Raw genomic sequence first — 16,242 nt, forward strand, 5'->3', positions numbered from 1 at the left:
ACTGTGCACAGAAAGGTATAAAGCAGTCTCAGTATTCACAGAAAAAAGAATGACTGTCTACATGAGAGTTTTTTTCCCCTTATCCAATGGATAATCAGAAAAAAGAGGTAAAAGCTATCTTATTGTGTTTCAGTGATCTCCTCTACCTGTACCATCCAACACGATGTGGATTGATGATCTGAAAATAGCCACAACTTTAAAGACATAAATCTGTTCAGCAGTGTCATGGGAGCTCTCATAACTTAAAAACTGGTTTGGTAGCTGAAATACAAACCTGAAGTTCTGATAATTTGTGAATGCCAGATATTTCTGAATTACTTTTTGTAACAACAGACAGGGTGTTAGTACTGCTTTTTTTTGCTAAATTCCAACTCCTGTAATTTCATTTGCATGTTCAAATGACACACTGTGTTTTCAACTGCATAATTTACCCTTTACTTCTTGTCCCAACCTGTTGCAATGCACTGTGAGGCCATTAGTATCCTTCTCTGCAGAGACAGTCGAAATAAACTCACTTAGAGCTTGTATTTGACTTTGACAGGTTTGCAAAGAGCTTTGCAGCTGTCAATGGTAAGAGGCTGACTGATCTGTGCTCTACAGGAGAAATCTAATGCCATTGAAATGCATGGCTAATTTAAGTACCACTGAAGTTGATGGGAAACTTCTATTACCTGTAGGAATAGCAGGGTATCATTCTGCATATATTGCCTTCACTTTTATAGAAGTACCAAAAAAATATTGTCCCAAGACATCATACAAAACAACTACAACCCATCAGATCAATCCAGAGCATATAGTCAGAGTAAAGGAAATATATTTAAATTAATTTGATTTTTTCCAAGTTCAAATGCATCAGTCATTAACAGGAAAACTCTTAATTTTCTTAATTTTCTTTTAAAAATGTATTTCTCATCTTGCCATGGCCTTCTCCCCAGTGAATAATGGACAAAAGTGGATTAAGAAATGTGGTTTACCGCTTGTGAGAAACCAGAAAGGATGTGGTCCTATTCCTCCAAACAATTTCAATCCAATGGGTGTAAAGAAACAATTTTATTCTCCAGGTTCACTGCATGTTTCTAGTACATTATTTCTGTGTCTGCTATAGGGCAAAGGCCTAATTTGTGGAAACTCTTCTCAGACAACAGCTTCCTTCGCCTCAAAGTCTCTCCACAGACTGCACTTAGCCTCTTTTTCCGTACATGCCAAGATGATTATTTTTCCTGTGTAACTTTGTGATTAAAAATATGAAGTATTTCTGATAATTAGCAAATTTGCCTCACATCAGCATATATTACTGCTTGAAGTCATGCTCCCTGTAGCTTTTTCATTTTAGATTTTTTTCCCAACTGCTCCTAAAAAGTAATGTATAATATTCATTTGCATGTTATTGTACTGATTTCCATACAGGTTGAGGTTTTTTCCTTGCTATACTGCAATATTAAAAACCAGGTACATGGAGATGTTAAGCAAACAGACGCACAATAATAGGAATAAAGAACTAGTCAGCAAACAATTTGAAAGTAAACTAAATCCAGTGGGGAAAGCTTAAAAAGAGCCAGATACATTAACAGATCTGACAAAAATCCATAAGCTGCTGTATACTTACTAAAGACAAACCAGAGATATATTGTTACACAATATCCAAAATTTTAAACCCCTGACAGAGATGGTCAAACCAGGATTTTTATGTTCAAAGACACATGCAATCCGCATTTATGCAAAGTAAATTTCAAAGTAGCGTCATATCATGCTGCTGCTGTATTCAAATAAAAAAAAAAAAAAACAACTAGGAAATTATAGGTATCGTTACCATCAGTAACTTCCAAGTAGGCTTTTGTTATGATACTTCCTGCAACATTTAAAGTCTGGCAGATATAGTACCCAACATCAGATCTCTGGACATTGGTGATAGTGAGGTCTCCTGTCTGGGACACTGAAAATCGGCTCGATGACTGAGGGGGCTGGTATGAGAAAAGCAGATTCTACAAGATGTATAGGAAAGAAAGTGAGGGAAAAAAGGGTTCAATAAATGCAAATGTCAATAATCTTAACTTTAATATATCTAAACAAATTCATCTTCTCACATTATACATAAAACATTCTGCTCTTCATATCTTAAGCATGTCTATACCACAATGTGAATAGCTTTTATAGGATTTTTTGTGATAAAATAGGTGCAGATATGCACATATGGTTGCGTAAGTCTTTTGGAATTGCTCTAACACCCGATATGGTCTACATTGGGCTTTACACAAAGTTTAACAGGCACTAGCGAAGATGTGATATATACAGATACCATAACGGTGCAAGCAACTGTGGTGAACCTATGCAATTTGCTTTAACATCCTTTCTTAGAACATACTCCAGAGCATCCTATTTGTTTCACTTAAATGCAGATGTTGGTTTACTTATTTGTACTTTAACTTTTGCCATCCTAAGAATTGAACAGTTTTTTAAAAAGAAATGCTGTTTAGGTCTCTCTAATTATAGCATTTGTGTTCTATAATGAGTCTTGTAATATAGAATGAAATACTATGTCAGTTTGTACTTAGATAGTTTTGGTATGAAGTACATAGTATTTACCAACAGTGGTCAAAATTCAGAACGGCAATCAAAAGAATACACGTCCTTTCCACTAAATACTGATTCCAAATTTCTACCTCTGGCTGAACAATTTGTGAATGACAATACTTCAAGGTCACAGAGGATATTTTTTATCTCTCTTCCTTGCCTAACTACACTTTGCATTTCCAAAAAAATAATCCAAAAGAATGGGACACAACATCTTCTACTTCAGTATTAGCAAACCCCATTCATTGACCTTCTCCTCCAGTTCCCTCCATGATCACAAGTGGTTACTACTCAGCAGTCAAAAATGAGGCAGAAAAAATTATGTACTAGACAACACTTGGAAAAAAAAAAATCCAGGTCATACAGACACAGTATACTGCTATACCAGTGAAGATTATAATCTAAATTTGATTAGCAGTCTAGCTGTGCTTAGGTATTTAGACAGAAATGTTGCAAATGGAGTAAAGAAGCCAATTTCCAAGCATTCTCAATTTCTCTGGCCTATTGTTTTGTAACACAAAGAACCCTGTCATATGCTATTGCACCATTCATTCCTTCATTCACAGGAAAACCAGAATACCCTATTCCTTCTTCCCTTCCAATAAAGAATACTTTGTGTCACATCCCTCCTTCAAAAGACGACTCTGAAAGAAAACTGTGATTCTCTTGCTGTGGTATATTGTGTTTCACCCACTGGCTTTCAAGATCCTTTACAAAGAAGCTGAAAATATTTTTTCCCTCCCATTCAAATAAGGAAACTGGGAGAAAAAGTGACCTAGTCAGGTATGACCTGTCAGCCAGCTGACTGAGTGGGAAAGTAGATCTCCTTAGTCCCAAACTGGAGGCCTACCCATGCAGTGACACAGATCAATACAGCAAAATGGTTTAGTTTGCCAGACACACACAAACACATGGCAAACTAATAGCTGCACCATAAACCCAGAGCCAAACTTTCTGAAAATTTGGGAGTTGAGGCAAACTGCACCATAAGTCATCTCTTCAACTGTTAAAAGTTCTTTCTGTTAGGTGAAAAAGTTTCATAGTAGTGAAACATGGAATATTTCTAGTTGTTTCATAGATCTATCTTCACGTTCATGGAGAAAATGGGAGATTAAGTGAAACATAGATAACCTTTCTAGTAAGGTTGACATCACTAGTGTGCATGTGACTTAGAAGTAGAGAAGAAACATCCCACGTCCCCCAGCTCTAGACCTATTTTCCACATCTTTAAAACAATAATTAAAACATTTTTCTCTCATGTGACATCATCTCTTCAAGACACTGCCAGGAAGAAGGGACAGAAAGGCTGTTTTACCTGGCTTCCCTCTCTCCGCCAAAAGATGGCTGGCTGAGGGTTTCCAGTTGCTTCACACTGGAAAGTCACCGTTCTTCCCAGTGCAGCTACCTGATCTCGAGGTTTTACCACAAACTGTGGAGGCTCTGAAAAGAAAATACCGAAAAAAAAATAAATCACACTACTATCAGAAAACAAAAGTTAGCGTATTTGCCTACTGACTTTAAATGGTGTGAAACAGAATAGTTAAGTTTCTTTAATAAGGAGAGGCAGCACAAAGACGCATCAGAATCTAACAGCCACAGCTTCAGTATCACTCAGATCCTCTTTGCTGTTGCTGACCTTCCAGTTAAAACTCTGACTGTGCATCACCTGCTTTTATTACTGCCCACTTATACAAGGAAGTGAGTCCCACCGACTTAATGAGACAACTTGCAGAGCAACAGTCACCAATACAAACAAATTTGTTACAATTTGGGTTTGAAAGGAGAAGTATGGCCACAAGTCAGAATGGAGAAGTCTTTGAGGGACAACTGGCCCCCAGGCCACACTTTGTCAAGGGCTGCAGTAAACACTGTTGGGTAACTATGAATTCAGGCTTGCATGCACAAAAGTCATCATCTTTGATTTAGGAAAGCTGAGGAGAGAAAAAGCCCTTCATTACTTACATAAGAGACTTTTGATGTAGTCGGGGTGTCAAAAAAAATTTAAAAAGACCCAGAAATACTATTGAACAAATTATAACCATTACATATCTTCAGTCCAATTACTGAAGAGGAAAGGATTTAAAGGAACAGCAGACCTAAATGTCTTCCTCATTTACATAGGCAAGGGCATGTTCAAACAAAATATATATGCAAATGAAAGCAAATTTGAAACATCTGCTCAGCCTAACATTATAAATACTGCCAGCATTGCCCAAACAGATTGATTTATACAGACTTCAACAACCCCTTTATCCAGTAGTAAATAGAATGTCAAAAAATCATGTCAGTCACATTAAAAAAATCAGGATAAATGACAGCATTAGATATCTTGATGGGGCTACCACAGAAAAAACCCCACAACCTAGCTTGTTTTATAGGCTGTCAACTCTCACGTTTTGAAAAATGGGCATTAAATGAAAGTCCATTTACTTATTCATTTCCAATTCCTTCTGATCATCTGTCCAAACCTAATTATGTTTCCCCTCTCCTTTGGGTTCAGAATAAAGGGGATGTTTTGAATCTGACTTTAATAACTCAAATGTTTTCAGTGTTGTTTTTTAATTTTTTTTCCTTTCAAACATTTCTGTATTTACAAGCTTTTCCTTTAAAAAGAGTGTGAATCATATAATTTAAAAATATCACTCAATGTGTTTTATAAACATCAATTAATCGTGGCTTTATCTAGAATGAATTAAATAACACTCAAAGTCCTTTCTAAAAAAAATTGGTTTTGGTGCTCCTGTAGGCCAATACTTTCTGTTCCTCATGCCTTGTGTCTCTGCACCCTGTTGAGTTCATATTAGAATATGCTCTTCCTACGACCCTCCTGCTGGGAGGAATTTTTAAAGCACAACATATTGTTATTTACGTTTGGGTGAAAATCCTACCTTTCCTAGAATTTCCTTAGATAAGAAACTACCCAAAGTGAAGACAAGATTGACCTAGAGTAATTAGCAGACTTCAAAACATTTTGCTCTGAAACGTTCAATCGATACCTTGGAAGAAGGTGTGGGAAGATTTTGACATGACAGCATATTTAATTTAGACAGGAAGGTGAAACTGTTGGGGGTTTGCCACAGGGTTGTAAGGTATGACGGGGAAAATGGAGATGAGGGTGAAGCACCTTTGTTATGCTGTTGGATTCTAATAACAAGAATAAATTTAGCATATAGTTAAATTTAGGGCTTGGGTGGTTCTGTACTAATGTGTGACATAAAATGGAACTGAGGGTTTCTAAATCCTGCGCACAGGATTTATAAGGTTTCAAATTTTGTTGAACTTGAGAATGGGTACAGCTATAAAGAGATTAAAATGGTTCTGACCACTGGAGAGATAGTCAAGTGTGTTTGGTTCCAGAACCTGAAGATGACCGTTCAGGGACTACTGAACATAAAAAATGAGGGTAAATTCAGTCTTTCAGCTGACCATGGTAGAATTTATAAAATGTAAATAGGCATATGTTTCTCTAGATATTATTCTAAATTTGTATGTTTTATGTATATTATTCTAAATATATATGCATATTGTGCATATGTGTATTATTCTGAATCTGTTGCTATTAAGGTAAATAATAAAAATCCTATTAGCTTCAATGTCAGAAGGATTAAAACAGGGTTAAATGAAACTTTGTTATTAAATCCCATTCAATGTTCACTGTACTGGAAGCATTTTCACTGTCTTATTTTTAACTTTAGTTTGCTTTCACACCTTGGGTCACATATGTGTGGTATGTGATGAATATACTGTAAAAGATGCTGAAATAATAATTCACTTAAGGGAAAAACAACTTCTGTCCTTGAGACCTTTAAAACAAAAATATTTTTCTATTGAACACTTTGAAGTTCAACTAATGCAGTCCCTGAAGAAAGAAGACATTAGGATTTGACTCGTTACATCAGGTAAAAACAGACAGAAAGTTAGCAACCCATTACCTTTCTCTTTGCCATTAAGTTACCCATACTTCATGCAGAATTTATTCTGTGCGATGTGTCTTGTCAATAACAAGTAAAAGATGGGAGCTGACTGGTTGAAGGACATGGAAGGGGATGGATGGGAAGGGGAGGAGAAGTTCCCGTCACAGTGATACGATGACTAGAAGATGGCCAATAAAATTTCAACTTACCAGACACAACTAAAAACAAAAACAAAACAAAAAGAAAACATGGAATAAATAAAATTGAATAGACATGAAACAAAGCAAAGAATAAAGTAAAATTAAAAAAAAAATAAATAAAAAGGACCCTTGGTAAGGACCTTAGAAAGCACACGTATATTCTGATATATGTAAAATAGGTTTAAAATGTTGAACCACATATTTTTTATTTTATTTTTAAGCAGTAGTCTCTATCAAATGCTGAAATCAGGCTGTAGAGGAAAACGGGTAACAGACTGAAATAATGGCCAAGCAACCTGGGTTCTACTCCAAGCCTTTCCAGTGAACTATTGCATAACCTTGAGTAAAATTTTCATATTATCATTACTTCTCTGCATCAAGAGCTTCCCATGGTAAAATTAACTTGAAATCTCCAGTAAATACCAATCTGCAACATTGCTGAAATGGAACAGTGACATTTACACCCTTTCTAAGGCATCCAAACATCTACATATGGAAAATACCTTTCTGAGGCTAACGGCTATTACAAAGGAAGTTTATTAAAAAATTAACATTATGCTGAGGCATTTAGCCCACACACCAATCTCTTTAGTATAAGATCGCTGTATCAAGGTCATAGTGCTATTAACTATGCTAACAATATGCTATTAACTATAACTAACACACTATTTAACTGCAAGTGCAAACTAAACCGCAATTAAAATTAATTTGAAAAGATTCTTAACCCCCCACCCCAAACCTCAATTTCACTCAAATATTCAAAACCAGAATCTATTGCAAAATATTAGATTTTTCAGCAGAAATGGTCAGTGGTAAATTATCTAATATTAAATTATCATTCAGCCACAGTTGAAAATGTTCATAAACTTTGAAATGGCACAGCTCCTGGCAGGCTAACTTTGCTTATAAAAGTAAGGCATGTTAGAAAGCATTCCAACCACGTATAACTAGTTGAAAGAACAGATTGAAAATAAAAATGTAAAAATATGCATTTTGAAAATATACACAGATACTGACAAAAAAAGTAAATCAAAAAGGGTACTTGTATAAGGTAATTCTGTAAAAGTCAAAAAAAAATATGATTTTTTTAGTGCATGTTACAAATACCAAGCCCTTCAACACTGTGGTCTTATCGCTTTGTACTGAGAGTAAAAAACTCTTTTCACCAGGGTACACTTTCATATAGAGCAGGTAAACACCTGCAATACACCATCCTCTGATAAAACACAAGGAGGAAACTAATAATATCCAGTCTGCCAACATTCATTAGGCATGAGGAATACTGGCTTACTGTTCAAATAAATACAGAGGACTCCAGGTGTATTATGAAAATGAAGCAGAGAATCAGATATAATATTGGAATCTGGATCATATCGAAGCCAAGAAGCTGCAACTGAATGCACGAAAACCAGATCATAGAGAGAATTTGGGGTTTATTAGAGACATTTATGTATTATTAGAGACTTTTTTTCAGGAAATAGACCCAGAGGAAGTTGAAACTATCATTTTCCAAAGATTTGAGTTGCAATTTTAAGGAAGTATTCTGGATGTATGGTAGCCTTCTTTAATTGTGTGGGTTCAGTATTTCTCAAAGAGAAAATCCATGCATTATTCTGCTCAGATTATCTGCAAGTATATGATTTGTAAGAGAAGTGGCCAAGAAATGATATACAAGAATTCCTGAGAGAAATATGCTCAGCCCTGAGACTCAGCTCCTAGCTACTCCTGATTGTGTGCAAGTGTATTGACCAGTAACCACTCCTTTTTAACTGAAAAGCTCTCTACTAAACTTGCAATTACAGTCTGACCTGCTCTGGCATTAAAAACGCTCCTCCATAAAACTCAATTAATATACTACATCAAATAGCCTGATAAGAGACTTAATAGGATGCAACTCTAAATTACCATTTTTCCATTACTTGAGTAGTGCCAAAAAGAGAAAAGTTCAACCTTCTTGGTAGCAATGCAAAGCTGCCTAAGCCCTCCACTGAAAGCTCACTTGAAAATTTCTAACAGATAGAAATCTGTCTTGATTGCTCAATTACATTTCTACAAATTAAATTAACTCGCAAATGCTGAATCTCCACTTTTCTTTTTACCAGGCAGTTTTGTTATTGTAGGTCAAAAAAACCCCCTGTCAAGCAAATGTATTTTCTTGCCCACCTGTAAAAACAGAGGGGATACTGATACAAGAAAATAAATCCTTGTAGAAAGAGGGCATCACATGGGTTGCAAGTCTGTGGCAAGGGCAAAAGGGTGAAATTTCATAGAAAAATTTAAACAGTTCTGTCAGAGGGACATCATGTGGTTTGAAAGAACAACAGTAACAGTAACAACTACAACAAAGACCACTTTCTTAGGTTGATTTACATCCTATTAATATCTAAGGTTACTAAAACTGAGAAGAAAATAGTTTCTCCTCCATTATGGCACATTTTATTCGACAACACTTTCAATTATAAAGTAAATTAATTTTCCCTGTGTTAATCATGGCTTTTCACATGGCAATTAGGGGGAATAACCTGTTTGTAAAGACAGGAAATTAGCATGTAAAACCACAAATACCAAAGGAATAATATTTTTCCCTTTCAAAAAATTTCCTTGTGTGAGGTTTTTCAGGGAAGACGTGTCCAGTCACTGAACAAAAAAACAGAAGAAAAGTGGTTTCCAGACTAATGACATGATCTTTTAATGCCTTATTCTTGCCAGCAATCCTATCAAACTCACTGGGACTATTGGTATCATTAAAACCATTTGCAAGAGTAGGAATTTGCAGTTTTAGGACTTAAAACTACAGACTAGCACAGTTGCCAGACGTTAATGAGCAACTACTGTATTTGACAGATGTAGTAATGTAGGGTCATAGAATAATCAGGTTGGAAGCAACCTCGGAGGTCTCTAGTCCAATCTCCTGCTCAAACAGGGTCAGCTATGGGGTCAGACCAGGTTGCTCAGGGCTTGATCCAGCTGGGTCTTGAAAAATTCCAAGGACTGAGAATGTTCAGCCTCTCTGGGCAACCTTCTCCACTGCTTGGCTGTCCACCCAATGAAGAAATTTATTCTCATATCCAGCCTTGATCTCATTTCAACTTAAATCCATTGTATCTTGTCCTCCCACCATGCATCACTGTGACGAGCCTGGCTCCGTCTTACCAACAACCTCCCTGTAGGTATTGGGGGCTGCTGTTATGTCCCCCCTGAGGCCACCTCTCCACCAAGCTGCGCAAGTGCCATTCTCTCAGCCCTTCCTCACAGGTCCATATGAGACCTCAACATACTGTGTGCAATGCCTACACCTCTAAATAACACATTTTGTAATTCTTCTCCCAAAGGTGAATAGAAATTTTGATCTAGTGTTTCTCTGTAACTCACTGGTTTCCTCATATGTAGAATTAAACACGACAGGGTTGTGTCTGTTTCTTAGTCTGATATTGGACAAGCTATAAACTTCAAGTACCCTGTTCTTGAAAGCTGTGGTAGTAATTATCTATCTCAGAGTAAAATTACAGAAATTTTCATTCATTTATACTAATAAGATGCTTTTGAGATCCTGAGATTCAAGGCAGTACTTAATTACTAAACAGTATTTTGTTCTGCATATTAAATACTCATTAATTATTGTTCTGACTATTACTATTTATGAATACCTTCCGGGTGCTCAGAAGGTATCTTGTTATTCAGCTGACACAAGCTGAATACTTTCAATTTAAGCTCGATGTGTTAGATTTTTCATTATTTAAATAAAAATCTTCAAGTCTTCAAGGATTGCTTGACACCCATGGAGGCTATTATAAAGGAAGCAAGAAAGTGTAATTCTACACCACAGAAATGAATCCCAATCTTCAGGCCAATAATTGCATACAACAATGAAGCTCATACACAGTCCTTAGCTTCTGTATAAATCCTTGGCCATATGAATAATCTAGGAAATGGCAGTCACAATGAAATTTAGATTGCTTTCAATTAATTCTGTGATACATTAATCCCAGCTCAAGTGAAAAATATCAGAGGTTGAATGTGTCTGTAGAAAGAAACTGGTAGAAGATGGGATGCAAGTGTGAGCCGATGTGCTAGAAGAGACAGCAGAGCTCAGGAGAAGGCATTTCTGATGCGGTTGGCCAGGCAGAGACTAGAAAGTGTGAGAGGAGAAACTCCAGAGCTAGCAACAGAGCTAGCATAGAGATAGGTATGTGAGCTGTCATGGAGCATTGCAGTTCTACAGAACGGCTGAAACTCAGCCATTTGTAAGTTCTGTCTGAAATGAGTGGGTACAGAAAATTTGGGTACTAGAGTTGCATGCAGAGGAAATGTGAGTCTGAGCACATTTAGCAAACTGGTCAAACTCTGACTGCTCACTCCTTAAAAAAACCCAAAGAAATTCTGAACAATTCTGTTCTCCAATTCCTTCCCTATTCCAAATAAAACCTCAAATAAAAAGCTGCCAACCTCTTCTGTTCACAAATATGTTTAGTTGCTAAGCCTGCTAATGTCTGAAATCTAATTAACTACTTTTTACCTTCAATTGAATGTGTTTCTGCAACATGACTACCAGATATTTATGTTGGTGTTTTGCAAAAACTATTGTTGAGGGAGATAGTTTGAGACAACGTGCCATGTTCCATTGCCTATCTAGTGATTTGTAGGCTATTTGTTCTTATCAAAGCCGTCTGAAACACCCAATATCCTTGATATGCACATGTCTCTGCAGTCATTTGTGGAAAGTATCACTTTCTACAGAGAAGTAAACAAAGGCCAAAATCTCTTGTTCTGAAAAAATATAAATGCTGCCATTCAGCTGTCTCCTGGCTACAACCTGTGAAAAATATGGGAAAATAACACCAGGTACATTACAAAAGAATTGGGGCATATCCCTTTTCATCCTCACTGGTCTCTCTATTTTCAGCTGTCACTTCTTGAGGTCTAGATACATATATAAATAATTTATATTTTCCCAGACTTTCTGCTAAAATTCACATTCATGTAAGTGCAGACTGGGCCACCCTTACTCACCACAAATGCTTTCACAGTACATAGACCTGGAGCACAAAGTGTGATACAGTGCAGTACAAACTTCTGAGCAAAGGTTTAACAGTCTGGCACCAAGCATGCCACAGCCATACAGTTGAGGCAAAATGTTTAGACGAGATTTTTGATGTTTCAAATCAAAAGTGATGACTTGTAATTCCAAACCCCCAGCAAGGGAGTGATTGTGGTTTATTACATTTATGATGACTGGAAAAATTCTGTTTTGGATTGCTGCTGATGTGTCAGATAAGCACTTCTGAAGTTTAAAGGAACAAGGGACTACAGTAACTTCAAAGTTCCCAAAGGCAAGAAGACAGAAATCTAACTGATTGGAAAAGAAACAGATTAATTATTTTCTATAATGGTACCATAAGTAAGAGAATGACATTAAGAAAGCAAGCAGTTGACTGAGTACTAGGAAAAACCAGTTCTGACAGTAAGATCACCCTCAGAAGCAGCAAAAAGCTAGAAACCGGTAACAAAGTTTCAGGTTCACACACAGGAAAGTTAGTAAGGGGAAAATCTCAGTATCAATTAGCTGCTCTGTTCCTCAATGTACTTCCCAATGTGTTTTTATTTTTTATTTCCATTTATTTATTTTTTGTTTACAATTGACCCACATTCCCTCTTCTGTCTAAATGGCGAAGACTTGCCACATGCTGGGCAGTAACTCAGAAACAGGCTGGCTAGAGTCTGTGCCCTACATGAAAGTGCTGCTCCTGGGGTACCAGTGAGCTGCCCAGCTGCACCTCTCACCGTGCACCTCCCTGGCTGCACTGGGACCCAGTAGCCAGGAGGCAGCTGCAGCCTGGAGCCCTGGTAGCCAGAGTGAGTAATGCTCCCTCTGACTGCGCAGGGCAGAATGTGTTCTCTCATTTTAGCACAGGGCACATGCCCGACAGGCTGGATCTAGCTTATGCCTCTTGACATGGGACCCAGACAGAAAGGGAAGCTGCCTGTGCGCACTCAGCTAATGTGCTCTAGGAGAAAGTGGTCTGATGACAAAAAAAGGCAAGTATCATTCCTTGGTGCTGACAGTACAAGTAAAGTCTTGAAAATGTAAGTGCATTTAGAGCTGGTACACATACCAGGGAGAGACACAGGCAAGGATATGGCTTTAGAACACGTACATGTATGTCACAACACACGCGGCACGGCAGTTCAACATCATCAACTCCAGGACCAATTTGAGAGATCAACTTAAAGTGCTGTGGATTCCAAATCAACAATTCTCCCTCCTGCAGCAAGCAGGAAGATATCTGTTCTCAGCTCTGCGGTGGAACCAACAAGCAATTTGTTTCAACAGTTTGATGGTTTAATTATCGGCATTAAAATGTCACTAAGCTTCCCTATCTTCTTTGGTGGCTTAAACTCCACCCTCTGCTGATAAACTGCACAAGATCTGTGCATTAACCAAACCTCCTGTTTGGATGCTATTCTGTTTTCAAGAGCTATCAAATGGCATTGACTCCTTATGGATTTCTGGCCATTTTGAGATTTAATTTAGGCTGAGAGGTGTTTCCCTCCTCAACTCTAATTGATGGGGCTGGGCAGTAAAAACTGGCTCTATCTCAGCTGTGTCTCAGTCATCTTAATGTCTGATTCACAGCAGGCTAATGAAACTTCCCATTAAAACATTTAAGAAGTCAAGATGAAAAGGGCTACACCAGTGTGTGTGTATTTGTATACGTGTGTGTGTGAGGAACCTGCTGCAAAATTTGTGGAAAGAGAACAGTGTGTAAAATGTACTCACATGAGATTTTTTGATTTGCGACTGATTTTGCTGATACTAGCTACAAAGTAATAAAGTTCATAATCCCTCCTTCTGCAGGAGTCAATGAAGATTTCTATGATAAAAATAAAAAATGTGGAAATAGACTCTGTAGTGTGGTTTTAAGGGGTAGCACTTCTCAGGTTAATACATGTAGTACACAGTTTAAAACCTTTATAAATCCTGTAGTCATTGCCTTGAGGTGACAGAAGAAATCTGAAATATGGGGCTTAGAACACAGAGAGAGGGAGAGAGGGATTTAAGGTCTTCCAGAAGTTCCTCTCCTAGTCTCCCTCCCCCTTTCTTGCTCTGGGTCCTCCTAAACCATTCTATAAACCAAATACAATTTAGAGAGCACACTTAGGACGAGTCTCATTCCATCCATTTAAAAACGAGAGTAATGCAGCAAACTGTGGAGTCCTCTTTACCAGGCTTGTCCTCCCCTGTCCTTAAGAAGACCTGAGTCAATTTTGGGCACTGCTGCTATCTGTTGTGCAGAATCTGCAAGCAGTCGTGGCTACAAATATTTATACTAGAGCCTTTTAAAAGAGTGAAAAAAGATCGATGAATTTTAAATAAGCTATGCAGAAGTACAAAAAGATTATGATAGCTGGATACTAGCTGAAGAATTCTTAGGAGCTCCTTACTGCATTTTTTGACTTACAGTAGAAGATAGTGAAGCTGAAAAGGAAACGGAGTGGAATTTTTTTCCCAGCTGTTTGTGATTGCACAGTTTTCTTCTTGGAAAGAAATACTTGAAATCCATAGCAACCTTATTATTATATAAGTTAAAGCTATTTGTGAAAAGTGGCCAAAACCCCATGATCAATGGATACCAAACACACACTAAAAATGGAAGGACAATAAATCTCTATGGTACAGTAACTTTTGATCATTAAAAAATGTTATTTTGGGAATGCAATACTCAGTAAGGAATACTGTCAACTGAAACATACTATTTCAAAAGAAATCTGGAGTTCTTTTCATGAGGACACCACAGCCCCCACATAGAGACAAACCAAGTCTACATATGGGACACTAGTATCTGAACTTACTTTTTCATAATGTTAACAGGAAGGTAACTGTGACATATTAACAAGTTTTAGTTACAGGTAACAAAAAATACAACATATAAGAATTCTACACAAGATGGAACTATCCATCAGGTACCGGGAATTTTTACTGTGATGGAGGTAGAAAAGGGATCAAGTTGGTTAGGGAAATAAACATAATGTGCAAAAATAATTAAAAAAAAAAAAATCAGGGACACTCAGCCTGATTTTCACGTAGTGAGGCAGTGGTTCACCTCTGCCAAAAGACGATAATGCTATCAAAAATGCTGGTAGTCTGAAACAAAAGGGTCATTGCAGCTACGATCATCTAGGGATATTAGCAAATGTTTTGAGGTTTAGTCTTTAGTTAGGTTAGTTATACTCTCCGAGAGAAAAAACCTGACAAGATCTGAGCACCCAAGAACTCTGAAGAGGTACAGAAAAGGCCATCAGACCTTGCTGGTGGAAGACTGGACCATAGCAGAACTCTTGGGTGGCTCCCTCCTCTGTACTGAGACCCAAGTATTAATGTGCTACCTTAACTATGTCAAAAGAGAGAGCAGCTGCTTGATTTGAGGAGATCTAAGTCCTAAGTGGCCTCTCATTACGCAACTGAAAGATGCAAAGAGAACAGGATCCCCTTCAGTGCTGTGCTTAGAGAGCATAGGACACTTCTGAGAACAAGACAAGCAACCTGATGTCCATCCAGACAGCTTTGGGTTTTTTTGTTTCTCAATCCTCTCATCCTATTCCATACTTAAATGGAAAAAAAAAAATTCACCCCAAACTTTGGGAATTAATGTGTGGTCATAGGGGAAAGAGGAGCATGCAGATACCTCCTGCAGAAAATAATGTGGCCATAAGTGATATTTAGCAGTTTAATCTGAAGCAGCTGGGTTTTTTCTTGCACTGGAAGATTCTGATATTGAGCCTACTAGGTGATCTAGTTCATGTATAAAGACTGCAAGATCCTTTATTACCAGTTCTTGAGTGTTATTCAGCACCTAACAATAAAATATTTTAATTGTTCCAACAAAACATAATACATAGTAACAAATGGTACTCAAAACAGCTTATCAAAATAATGTTTGAATGCACTCATTATGTCAGCTTTATTTTTTGCAAAGAACCAATTCAGAGATGACTGATTTTAATGATGCATGTAAACTAACAAAAATAAGAGTGCACTATGACTACTGTATCGTCCTTAAGAAAATTACTTACAAGCTATATGCAAGGCAAAAGTAAAGTGCATATTACATTTTTATGGATGTTTACTATAATTTAATAAAGCCTACATTTATTTCAGAATGAACATATAGCAGAAGTACTGTTTAATGAACACCCAATGAAAATTATTATTCCTTGCACTCTATTTAATTTCATACATAAAACCAAAAATCTGCAAACTCAACAACTTGTAATAAAATCTACTTTGTCTGTTCTAAGGAGAGAATTATTGAAATGTTATCTTTAGAAGAGCAGTCACAAAACAAAGTCTGCAACAGTGAAGCCTGATACAAAACAATTTTTTTTTTCCCTAGACATGGGAGTTAGGAAATTGCAGGCACTAGAAAACAGTCTTCAGATTTTCTTTGCTACTTTTTAACTGAGTGCTGAAGTATGCTACACAAATCTACTTTCTTCAGTTCTCTGTAGCGAGTGATTAAAAGGTAGAATTTTTAACAACTTTACAGTAAATAAAACCC

General features: G+C 37.1%; 1 protein-coding gene across 1 annotated transcript in view; it reads right to left on the reverse strand.

Moving 5' to 3' along the window:
- The window catches only part of ROBO1 (roundabout guidance receptor 1), a 659,248-nt gene that overhangs the window by 66,342 nt on the left and 576,664 nt on the right, over nucleotides 1-16,242 (reverse strand). Inside the window, exons 9-10 of the mRNA XM_035902213.1 lie at nucleotides 3,887-4,011; nucleotides 1,811-1,982 (exon numbers count right to left, since the gene is read on the reverse strand). Of these exons, the coding sequence (XP_035758106.1) occupies nucleotides 1,811-1,982; nucleotides 3,887-4,011 (297 nt within the window). The remainder of the gene's footprint in view (nucleotides 1-1,810; nucleotides 1,983-3,886; nucleotides 4,012-16,242) is intronic.

Source organism: Egretta garzetta, unplaced genomic scaffold, assembly GCF_000687185.1.
Source record: "Egretta garzetta isolate BGI_Z169 unplaced genomic scaffold, ASM68718v1 scaffold289, whole genome shotgun sequence".
In the NCBI taxonomy this organism is placed as follows: Eukaryota; Metazoa; Chordata; class Aves; order Pelecaniformes; family Ardeidae; genus Egretta; species Egretta garzetta.